Source organism: Cupressus sempervirens, chromosome 5, assembly GCF_028749045.1.
Source record: "Cupressus sempervirens isolate cs-2001-9-10 chromosome 5, ASM2874904v1, whole genome shotgun sequence".
NCBI classification, from domain to species: domain Eukaryota; kingdom Viridiplantae; phylum Streptophyta; class Pinopsida; order Cupressales; family Cupressaceae; genus Cupressus; species Cupressus sempervirens.
In genome coordinates, this window is record NC_143122.1 from 991,902,648 (window position 1) to 991,915,967 (window position 13,320).

Here is a 13,320-nt window from a genome sequence, read left to right on the forward strand (position 1 = left end):
GTCAATGCACATACCATAACTTAGATATACATATAAGAAGAATATCATGTGACTTGATGTTCTTAAGCATATTATATTTTTGATGTCACAAGATAGGTGATATCACTCTTCCAAATAAGGTGAACTTATTGAAATATATATTTTGTCTTCCTGAGCTAAGAGGGAGTGTTAAAGTATGTAGCTTCGGTCAAACAAACACTGAATAATAAATCTGAACTGTATGCATATCAATATGACTTACATATTGATATGTATATATACATATTGTCATTACACAAGTTTGATGCCATTCTGATATTGTTTTCTGAATACAACTGATGCACTCATATATATATTATTGATAAAAGTTCTCATGTTCATATGGTTATCGGCATGGCTGTAGATGTCGACCATTGTTTATCTCATATGATTCTAGGTTTGATTGGAAAGGTTTGACTGGAAATGCCGATCCTTATTTGACATTATCATTCATGCAAGTATTATGTGTGAGTTATACACAATAATGAATTGGTGTAATGTTAACCAATCTGCATCAGCAATTGTTATTGTTAACTAATCTATGTTAAGATAACCATTCACCCACATACCCTATCATAGATTATTTATATCAAATGAATTCATTCTTGCAAGTATTGAAATCAATAAATAGAAAGCAAAATATGGAGTACAATAACAATTATGTGATTGAAACATTCTTTATTTTTAGCAGTGCAAATACATTCACAATGATCCTATGCAATTCAATAGAGACAAATACAAATTCACTGAGTGTGCAGTGACAATGATTCAGTGTTTATTATTTTTAAGACGAGGTTTATTATTCAAATCTGACAGCATCACAGGTATATGAGGGATGCACCATTTTCACTTTCCCTTTGATATCTCTTCTTTTCAATGTTTTAAATTATTATCACCTCTTGTTTATCCTTGTGGGTATTGCCGTAAAAATTCCAACACTGACTTAGCAAACAAATGGTGATCTTGTCTGACTTTGTATTTATTATGTAGATGTATATCAATAGTCTTATAGATGCTTCAATGTATGTTTTCATTTGTGTTATCATCGGCAGATTAAACAATCTTAGTCTGTGCTGTTAATTAATCCTCTTCATCACATGACATGTGATTACTTGTTTGTGGAAGCCACCATCCTCCATATCTGAATTAGTTGACCATCTTATCGGGTATTTCTTTATTTCATAAACTTCAATATCCAATAGGAATTTGTTTATTTCTTCCATCATTATCGATGTTCCCTAAATATGCTCCTGATGAGATATTTTTGTTTCAAATTTTGGAATGATACATTTGGATCTTTTGGTTTATTATTATTGCTTTTTAAATTAATTTCAAACTACACTATGACTCATCACTGACTGGGTAGTTTGTTGTCTTATCTGATGAACGTTCATCTTAATCAGTGTTTCTCAATTTATCGCTGTAGCTTCCTAGTTTCTGTTTTCTCTTTGTTTGTTGGCAATTCTTTTTGTCTTTTTTCTGATATTATATCATTGCTTATCTGTGGATTTGGTGGGATATATCCCGTGTATATTTTCTTGTCGAAGTGTATCATCCAAGTGGCTGGCGACATACAGATCTCCTGCGGTTTCCATGATCACAAACTAATACTATGCATCATCGACCATGAATTTCATATGATTAGAATTGATTTCATAGATTCTAACATGTGCAGACTTGGTACTTTTGAGTCAACTCTTATTTTAAATCTGTACTCATTTTACATCTGCAGTTAAGCTCTGAAACCATGTTGATTTCTACAATTGCAGCAAATGTATTAACAACTGTCATTGTATTGATTGTGTTCTAAATGCAAATGAAGGCTTATAAATAAGAGAGGAGCCATGTCTTATGAAGAGACATCTCTCTACAGTTAATCATCACTAGTTAAAATATTAGTAATATAGATAACCATATACATAATATATTATTATTTAATATCTATAACAATATATATATAGTATAACATATATATATACAGTCGAAAAGACACTCATCCAAACCAACATCACATACCAAAATCAACAAGTACCAAGTACAAATCAAATATCAAAACCAAAAAGATACAACCACCTTAAAATCAATGTCAAGTCTCACAAATACAATAACCAACAAATAACTGTCGTCAATAAAAGTAAATTGCCAATCATGAATGTTAAAGTTGTAGGTTCAGTCGGATTGATTCAATCTGATATACATTATTGTTATTGGTAAATCATCATCTCCTATATATGCTTATCCATATTAATATATTATATAACATGGATAAGTATATATATATATATATATATACTTATCCATGTTAAATAATATATTATTAACATATATATATATATATACTTAGATATATAAACTTATCCATGTTAATAATATATTATTAAACATGGATAAGTATATATATATGTATCCATGTTAATAATATATTATTTAACATGGATAAGCATATATAGGAGATGATGATTTACAATAACAATAATGTATATCAGATTGAATCAATCCGACTGAACCTACAACTTTAACATTCATGATTGGCAATTTACTTTTATTGACAACAGTTATCTGTTGGTTATTGTATTTGTGAGACTTGACATTGATTTTAAGGTGGTTGTATCTTTTTGGTTTTGATATTTGATTTGTACTTGGTATCTGTTGTTGATTTTGGTATGTGATGTTGGTTTGGATGAGTGTCTTTTCGACTGTGGTTATTTTTTTCTTTATCAATAGTTTGTGTTACTATTGAGGTAGATTTGCCTATCAGGATTCCTTACCTAGGACTGTTTTATAATTTGATTATCTGTGTGTGGATCGTACGTTATCTCTCCTGAACGGTGGGAGTGGAAGATTGATTAGGTGACCACAAGATCAAAAGATAGTGTCTTCTTACCATTTGGGTCCCCCTCGGATTGACAAATGTTGGATGCTCATTGATACAGTTGTACCATTATTATTCTTATTCTTAGCTTAGAGACTTCTATTTGTTTGACGTATCTATGTATCATGTGTTTTGAGATCCTACAAGGTATTGTATTGTATATTGATGTACTTGTATTTATTATTGCATGCCCTACGACATGAGCAATGGATGATGTTATCTAAATGTACTCTATCATATCAGCTGTTTTATGTATGTGTATATGAGATTATGTACGTGTTTGTTCATTTTATGATTATGGACATTGTAATTGAGACTTAAACTTATTAATAAAACTTTCTTAAACGTGACTCAACGCAAAGGAACCTTTCAGGAATGAAATATGTATTGTAATTGCATTTGTGTAAATGTTGTGTATGAGTATATTGCTTCCGCATTGTTATTTTGATGTTTGTTTAAACTTTAAAAAAAAATCGTAAACTTGTAACATATTAAATTTATTTCTTTTGGGTTCCGAAGCGGAGCGTTAAAGCACAAGATAAAATCAAAGGTAAAAATGTGTGAGATGATTGTGCAGAGCCTATTATTGAACAGCTGATCTTTTTGGATATAGACTGCAGCTGCTCTATAATTCACTCAAGGTGAATAGTATAAATGCAGGTAAGCATCTTAAAGATTACTGCTGTGCGTCACATTTTTATTAACAACTAAAGACTAACACAAAAAAAAATCGAATATGGAACACTTGAGCATAGATGAAAGGGGGCTCAATGTGACGAAAGTAAATGATTATATTAACAGGTTACAGAACTGAAGGAAAAAATTAAGGTGATTAATAATAATGCTAATCAACATAATACTAGTATCACACAGATAGATTATCGCAGGCATAAGCACATCAGATATGGCAATGAGGAAACCTTGAAACAATGATGTTCCATGGCTATGACCTTTTAAATGGATATTGTAAGGTTGAATTGATAAGTAAAAAGATAGGTAGCAAAAATCAAAGTGAATCATTGAAACCAATGATATCACTCTGCAAACACTGAGCCTGCTGACAAACTTAAGAATATGTATAAAAAGGAAGATATGGAATATAAACAACTGGGGAGAAGTGTTTCAGCCGTTGCTTTGGTTAAAACCTTTACAACTACAGAGTTCCAGCACTTTCAATTTTGCTTCCACATTGCTGCCTAAGCCTACCTGTTCTAAACATTTTTTAATCTTACTGTTATCAAGGTACTGAAAAATCCACATGATAGATGGGGTGCATATAAGAGGCATTATGTACTCAGTATGAGTAATTTAATCTTGAATAATGGTAATCTACAATTTTATGCATATATACTTAGTATGATTGCAATGCTATGAACATTTGTGGTGTGATGTCCTCGAAAAGAATAACTGAAATTTAATTACTAGTAGTTGCACACAGACACTGCACTATGTATGAGTGGAATCATCATAATCAAAAATTTGCATTGTAACTCTGTACAGACAGTAGTGCTGTAAATAAGGATGGAATTCTTGTCTTGAAAAACTGGGTGAAATTATTTCTTTTACATAATTGATACCTATAAGTCGCCGGTGTTGGTCTCTACGTACAGTACGGCTTAAGGAAGTCAATCATCCAATTGTTGAAAATAACATTTCATTGAAACGCGTTTGTAGCTTGTGAAGATAAATCAAGTTAAATAAGTATTCCATCAATGGTCATCACCTACTGTAGTTACTTTTGGGGGCTATCTTAAATTGTAAGATTGTATTCTTTCCTATATATTCTATGTGAAGAAAACAAAAAATACCTTCAGAAAAGGAGCCAGCTGGAAAAAATCACCAACAATGAAGTCAATATAATCAGCCACGCCATATAGCCTTGCATTGTGGCGAGCATAATCAATCTTCTTTGGATCTATATCTATGGCAACCACATGATGAGACCTAAGAACAATAGCAGAACAAATGAATTACCAATAAGGTACACAGTGAATTTTATGATATGTACAAACTTCAAAAGAAATGATATTACAATTCCACACTCAATTTGGTGAATATTTTTAATAACTCACAGGATTCTGTTAATATTCTTATGTCATGCATTTCTAGTTTACAGCCCACTTTAGTGCGACCATTTTACCTATAATAGATCTAAACATCAATTCATAATGGTGCAGTCTATGTGTCTTTTCTTGAAACTTGCTTTACATGCATTAAAGATAAAGAACATAGAATTTTGGGTTTTCAATGAGAATATTTTTGCTTGACAACTATGTTAGATACATAGATGAAAAACTCGAAGAGAAGAAAAAAGCTTGCTAGTTTTTTACTTCAACAAGTAATTACCACTTTTTCTTTTCCAAAAACTTACAGATATTTTCCAAAAAACTCTAAGAGTATTTCATAAAAACTTGCCGAGTTCTTGAAAAGACATGGTGGCAGCAGCACTAAATGGTCTGACAGCAAAAACAAAGGTTCGTTTCAGTTTTTTTGACTCTCGTTTGCTGCTCAAAAGATAAAACAGCCTCCCAAACTTTTCAAAGGTCACTTGCAACCATTTTAGCTGATTTGAATTGGATTTGAAGCACATTTAAGTGGATTTCAAACCAAAAGTGGATTCCCAAGTAGACTTTCTCATTTTTTTTAAAAAAATTTATATCACTTTAGCTCTTTTTTGTTGCATCTAATTTAAAGAACCTCAACAAGGCATTTCCAAGATACTCTAATAAGCTTTCGAAAGTTGAACAAGATTTAAAATCATTTTCTGACAATCTTACTTGAAAATAAAAAAGAACGTGAGGTTATGGTGGGCTCTCTTCGTGGCCCACTTATCTACAAATCCAGCACCACTTTGGCCACAACTTCTGCTACGTCTAGTAGAGTGCCAGCTTGGCCACAACTTCTGCAACATCTAGTAGAGCACCACCATCAGTGTAAGTCTAGTGGTGAATATTATGTCCACAGAAGCACACCTAGAGCACAACCATCATTGGGGTCAACTAGGAGGAATATGGAGGTGCCTCAGAAAAAAAAACTTTCCTGTGCTGAATTTTGGTACTTCAACAACATCCCTTTCGATGTGGCAAACAATCCATATCGGCTTCAGTAGGAGTTTAGTCCAGTTGTTTTAGTTTTTAAATATTTTAACATTTTTGTAGGCAGCAATTATACCATGAATAGTTTAAATAAGACCTTTGTTAATAAAACATTGTTCCAAAGGGGTGTCACTCGTGTCGTCAGTTGGTGATGGTTGGATATTTAACTAACTGTGTTGAGTCTATTTTTTCAGAATCTGCAACAAGTGAGGGTGTGGTTAATGTTCAAACTATTATGCTATGACACATATATCATTCTGTCATTTATGGTGTAACGTGATTCTATGTTATTCATGCTATTGCTGTATTTCACTCATCTCTGGTATTATGCAATCCTGTTGAGTCTGCATATACTGTGCAATCTCTCTCAACTTAGGCCATTGATGTGAAGATGATTCTGAAGTGCAAATGCCATACTGACTTGATTATGTCTACAGAAGATAAAATGGTCTGTTGATTTCTGGAAATGAATAACATTTTAGTATGGCTGTAATCCTTAATATCTGTTAAAGACTTATTTACCAATCCATACAGCATTCGAGGACAGGAATCACAGGAGTTTAAAAAATGGAAAATAATAAGATAAATCTATTTACAGAAGAGTTTATACTGGAATCTCCTAAAACATGAGTCTGCTTTCTATGAATTCATTTGTTGTCAAAGTATGATGTGTGTGCTTCAGCAAACATGGTAATGGATCTAATGGCACTGAAACTCGATTATAATATAAGTATCTACAGTATCTCTTCCACGACTGATGTGATTGATGTATCTTTTCATGGTGTATTTACGATATCTCTTCAAATTATGACTTGGCTTATTAGAAAATGTGCACAGATTGAATCGATTCTGGAAATTAAATGCTACAATGATTCAGAAAACAATTTCTTATTGTTCGGAGATGTATATTTTTGTTTCTGCACTCACTGTAACCAAAGACCTGAAATTATGGCTGTGTGTATTAATATGGTTATCATCTTTAACAAAGACAGAAATAGAGTCGGAATGGAGTCTGCCACGTGAAGTGCCATCTCAGCAGTCAAATCAGTTTGAACACCGTTTATTGTTCTAAGGTAGTCGGATTGTCAAGCTAATTATAATAATGGATGTTTGGTGCATACAAAAACAGTAAACACTTGTGATTCTTTGTTTTTCTGGAACTTGCTCTGTTTGACAAGCATAAATTAAAAGGGAGAAGAGGTAGTTGAACTACATGGATTTCGAAGGACATACACATGGACAAAAACGGTTTGAGGTAAACGTGATTTCAGTTTAAACCAATTAAATTTCATGAATTGCCAATAGCCATGGGTTATTTATTATTATTTGTTTATTTTGAAGTGAATTGTTATTGTGTATAAGCCTATAAGGATAAAAACATTGCCGTGAAGTTACTTCTAAAGTTGATGTGTGAAAAAGCATTAGAACTTTAATCAATTACAAAGGGGACACTGTTGTTGAGAGAGGATTCACAGTTTGATAAGAAAGGAAGTTGTTGAATTGCTCACAGGAGATAATACAAGAAAAATCTGCAGGAACTCAAATCAATTCCTCAAGATTTGAACAGGTATATCATTCATAGTAACACTTATTCAGGCTCCTAGCAAACATTAGAAATAAATTTGGATTCCATGATATTGTCCACATATGCAGATATTGCTGTTTGTGAACTGTTTTACAAATCACAGAGATGAAAACTATACTAGCAGTTTGAGAATTAATAAATTCATCAGAACATAGACTGTAGAGATGTTCTAAAAGTATGGAATCTACATATACTCTGGATAATACTAAAAGTTGGTTCATTTTCAAAGATGTAATTATCAGATATTGAGAACTGAAGCTTGTAATTGACATCTTGTGACAGTATATTGTTCCGTTTGCAGACATAACATATTGAGTTGGAAGTTGAAGTCTGCTGCAGATGTACAAACATTATTATCTGATTTAACTTGTGTCATCAAAAGTTGAATTGTTCTATGAAAGTCCTAGTTTATTCATACTTGTCCAAAAATTGTAAACTTTCTATTATATGTTTTGATGGATTGGTGCTCACATTAAATTGTTCAAGAGATTACAAGTAGAGGCTCACATTTGTAGGAGTCGGTGCTCTTGAATAGGAGTTTGGAAACTCACTGGAGCAGAAGCCATAATTGGTTCAGATTTGTGAGGCTAGATTAGGATGGTAGATCCTAGCAGCGTTTCTCACCGTGGTTTTTTCCCTCATAGGGTTTCCACATCATATTCTTGTGCATTAATCTCTTGGTTTGTGGTGCTTATCTTCTTTATTCCATTTGGTGCTTTAAGAAGTTATTGACTAAACAATTAAATTGAAAGAATTGTTTAATATTTATTTACTACTAATTCACCACCATCACCCTCTCCCTCCCCTAACCTCTCTTAGTAGTAAATCTGTGTTCTACAATAACAGTATATGTAATCTTCAACATGTCCATAAATGAGACCCCAAACTGCTTTTATACCCTTTTCAAGAAAAGCAATTTGATATTACAACTAATTCACTTTTCCCTCACATTTCCCTAGGCATCCACTTTTGAGGGGACATATTGCAACTTTAATAAATTATAACACTTAATTATATTATAATATGAAACATTAAAACCTAACTTACTGGATTCTGCTATTCAGGCCTAGGTCCTGTTACTGGTAAAATTCACCTACTAGTTCTTCCAAGGTTCCTCTAGGGTTCTTCCTATGCTCTTGGATTCTTTGTGGGTCTTTTTATGAAGAACCCAAAGAGAACTTGGACACCCAAGAAGTACAAAAGGGGGTACCCAAGCAAATATGCGAAAACATATACAAACATATGAAATCAAATATGCATTAGTTTTAAAATCTCATTGAACCTTTGTATGAATATACCAAATGAATCTTTGCATTAAGCATTCAAATATTTAGAAGAAAAATATGGAGTATCCAAGACTCTCTAACATGCTTCTCAAGATCCAAATATGAACATTAAATGTCAATTATAATTTGATTTATCATTGTCTAATGACATTTTGAAACTTGAGTATTTTGATTTTTGCAAATAATGAATATGATATATAAGGTAATTTATTTATAATTTTATTGGCAACTATGGATTTAAGCGGAGGACTATTTATTTTATTTTACTTTTGATAGATTTTTGAATTCTTAAAGACCAAATTGTTAGTTTGTACTATTTATTCTATATTTTTAACTTCAATGTTTGAACATGTCTATATATATTTGCAATATGCGTATGTATGAATGAGCTCAAACCTATACCAAAGGGGAAATTTTATTGAACCCATCACCAAAACTGGAACCCAAATTGGCAACTTAGATGAAAATTTAAGCATAATTTAAATACTCCATTCGAGTTGCAAAAGGCAAAATCAAGGCTTCAAAATCCAAAATTAATCAACATGATGTAAATAAAGTCAAAGGATGATGACAACTACCAACTCGCAAACTTACTAAAAATTAACATGCTCTCCAAGAAGTTTGTCAAACACCCCAAAGGTCAAAAACACTTTTAAAATCATCATTGCAATCTAAATGGCCAACTAAGCTTAATGCCAACAACGGAAACCAAGAAAGGTTGGAGGTGTGCCCAATAAGATCTAAGTCCCTTCACCAATACCAATTAGCCTATAGGAACTCAAAATATATACTAATAGTCCCCACACAAATTAGCCCTAAGAAAGGGACTTTACAATCCTCTCCTAAGAATTGCTTGTCCTTGAGCAATTACAGGTTTGGATATAATCAAATCTACCTGCTCTACCATGCAACATCCTCCACAAGTAGGTTTCTCCATTGCAACAAATTCTCTCTAATGATCCTCTTCCTCAAAGTACACTCCACGCAATCTGGGGACATGTCCTAGGCCTATTTGACCCATCCTAGAAAAAGGGCCATAAGAATGCCACAAGGATGTTCCGTAGTATTAATGTTTTAGTTTTGATAATTTCTTTGAATTTGACTCTCATGTGAAGTCTCAATGTAATGCAAATCTCATATGTTAAAGTTTTGTTATCTATGTTATCATATGCATAAAATATCCTTATATATTGTGATATAGCTATTAGGATACAATTGTGTAGGTTTTGAGCATGGCAAGTGGTTCACAAGAACCCATCCCTCATGAGAATGAATGGAACACTTAGCACTCATTTCATGAAGGTAATGCTCAAAGGGGTGAAGCATCAAAGCCTTTGTGGGAGGTCAACCATCCCAATATTGCTCCAATTCAACCGCGCTAAACTATGAAAATACCTTCAAGGTTAAACCACTTAGCTTGATACCCCATTTGCATAAACTTCAACAAGTATTGTGCCTTATGAACAACTCATTATAAAGCACCTTTATCTTACAAATTGATATGAGGAGATATTTATTTCAATTATTTCTATACTAAATATCATAGTTACAAGACTTGGACTTGCTTTTGATTCAACAAGCTAATTTTTGGCTTGGACTCAAACTCGACAAACTCAACAAATTAAAAAACTTAAAGAAAGTCAAAGATTTTTAAGGATTTAAAACGTTTTTCATGCATCGTTTAGTCAATTAACATCAAAGACACAATAATTGATATAAATAGAAGTTACTTTACACAATAATTGATCACATAAGTATACATGCTAAGGCTCAAAGTACCCTATATCACTAACCAATTAACCAACAACATTCCTACTTGTATGCATAAGATAGGTCATGGAAGATCATGCAACCATCTTCCCTCCCTGTGTCTAAGTTTGAGGCTCATCCTCATCATCCTCAAATCCCTCATTCTCAACCTCACAATCCTCCAATGGGTCTCCCCGTGCGCTAGCTTCCTCCTCTTCCATCACTACTAGCATTGCCCCTAGATTCACCTAATCAACCCATTCCATGTGTTCATCACTGAAGACAAGATCATCGGTCTCAGTGTTCCACTCTACATATGGATCAACCTCCATTAAAATGATAGATGTGTCACTTCCCAAGATATGTCTATGATGGAGGCGAAGATTGTAATGAACAAAAACAAGATCGTTCACCCTTTTCATAGCCAACTTGCTGCACATCTTCGAGTGAATATACTTGAACATACTCAATTGTGCTTGCATCCTGGAGCACTACATGGTTACCTCAAGAGACAAACTGCAATCCTTTGTAGATTTGGTACTAAAGTACCAAAAATATCCCACCATGCATCTGAAACAAGAAAATATAAAAACAATCCTATACCTTTCACTTCATAAAGGTAAAATAGTAATAGAAATAGAAATTAGAATTGTAGATTTTACCTAGCATTAGTAGTATCTAATATTTCTTAAGTCTCATATGAAAAAAGTCTCCTTCTGAATTCCTATAAATTTCTATCTCATAGACTACATTTGCTCTAATTGTTTCATTAGGTGACATTCTCTTTACAACACTATAGAGCCCACTCAACACCTCATGGTCAGGCTTAAAAGTTAGCTTGAATTGGAATGCCAAATTAAGGTAGTGGGCAGCTGCATGTATAGGCCTATGAAGCAAATTGTGCCATCGTCAATCAACGACATCCCATATGGGACCAGATTTTCCCAATTCTCTGTATTTGAAAAGATATAATGGCCTCTTTCACTATGTCCATGCCCTCATAAATGTATCCCGTTGCGAGCTTCTCTCCAACAACAATTCATAGGAGAACAATAAGAGGCTTTATGAACTACAACCATTGTAAGATATTCCTCCTTCAATACTTCCTACAATACCTCACAAAGATGCTCAGCATTTTTTGTTTCCCTTGAAGCATCATTTAAATTCAAAAACACTATCGCACTTAAATTTGATTATGCTAAATTTGATTTCAAATATTTTGCATAGTCAAAATTTTAAAACTTAATCGCTAAATCAATAGTTTACTACTAGTAAGTACAAGTTCTACAATTACCTGATGAGACAAAGAAATTCAGGAGAGTTCTACTTCTTTTGTTAGTCCAACCATCAGTCGTGATAGTGCAACCCTTCCTCTTCCATACCTCATGTTGCTCGACAATTGCAACTTTGACATAAGCCACCTTTCGGGTCAAAATAGGACCTTTTAGCTCATCATTAGTACAAACTTTGTACCCTGGACCACAAATAATAACTACATCAATTGTGATTTGCCAACAAGGAGACTTAAACAAATTAAGTCAATAAAATAAGTATACTGTTAAATTTGACTTTCAACTTTAAAAATTAATATAATCAATGTGGCATATTCTTAAGTCTTGAGAGCAAGAAAATCAAGACATCAAAATTAAATTAATAAGTACCTCACTAAATTAACTGAAATCTTGTTATAGAACCAAAGATTGCAAAGTGTCATTTTTGCAGCCCCATGCTTCTCCTTATTCCACCCCATGCTCTTAAGCAATCGTTGGGCACACAGAGTCATGTATGAAACAAAAATGGAATCTAATCTGAATTTCTCCTTACAAATCTGAGGCCCAATGGTTACACTCGCAGTACCACTACTAGATGAAGGTAATGGAGAACAAGGACTTGAAGATGCCTCTCCACCAAAGTTTTCCATTTCTTCATGTTTCTTCTTTTTTAATCATTTTTTCTCTTCATATTCCTCTAAATGAGCTTTCATTTCACATATAACATCTTAGGGTACTCCTTTGCATTTTTTAGCAATCATACCCTGGTATATGTGCAAGGTTATATTTCAATCGGTTAATATGTCTCTCGCTATATTTAACACTACAATGCCAACATATAACTACTCCTTTTTAAGTTCGAGGATGGCATGTTTCCAAGCCTTATCCCTTCCTACGGTAACAAGGTTTGCATCTAGGTTAGATGGAGGCCTAGATGAAATGCCCTCAAGCTGAGACATTATGTTGTTGCTGCAATATATCATAAATAAATAAAATAAGCATATACAATAAAGAAAATCAAACAATAGGGCTTCTTACTTTTCAAGTTTTCCATCAACATAAAATGGAACAAATCTAAAACAAATGTAAACAAAATGGAAATATGAATTTAAAAAATTTAGAAAACAATACAAAAAATGTAACTCAACTCTTCAAATTTGCTCCAAAAATGATGAAATGCACCTCAAATTTGTAGAGGATTCCTCCAAATGCTTCTTTTAGCTCCTCTCAATATGTGAATGTAAGCTACAGAATTGCACAAGCAATCAGCAATCAATATATGAGAGTCAATCGATCCGTTGGATTATTTTCTAAAACCCCAATATTCTTCTCTCAAGCATTTTTCTCTCTTCTATGTTCGCAAATGATGGAATGACCTATTTAGGTCTAAGAGAAGGGAAATATGGGGAAAGAATTCGATGAAAAAGAAATTAAATGGATTTTT

The 13,320-nt window shown here is 33.0% G+C and overlaps 1 protein-coding gene across 3 annotated transcripts in view; it reads right to left on the reverse strand.

The window, feature by feature from the left end:
* Positions 1-13,320, reverse strand: part of LOC149559255 (uncharacterized) — a 150,055-nt gene that overhangs the window by 50,410 nt on the left and 86,325 nt on the right. For all 3 annotated transcript variants that reach the window (XM_089833184.1, XM_089833183.1, XM_089833185.1), the window contains one exon: positions 4,699-4,834. In XM_089833184.1, coding sequence (XP_089689310.1) covers positions 4,699-4,834 — 136 coding nt within the window. The remainder of the gene's footprint in view (positions 1-4,698; positions 4,835-13,320) is intronic.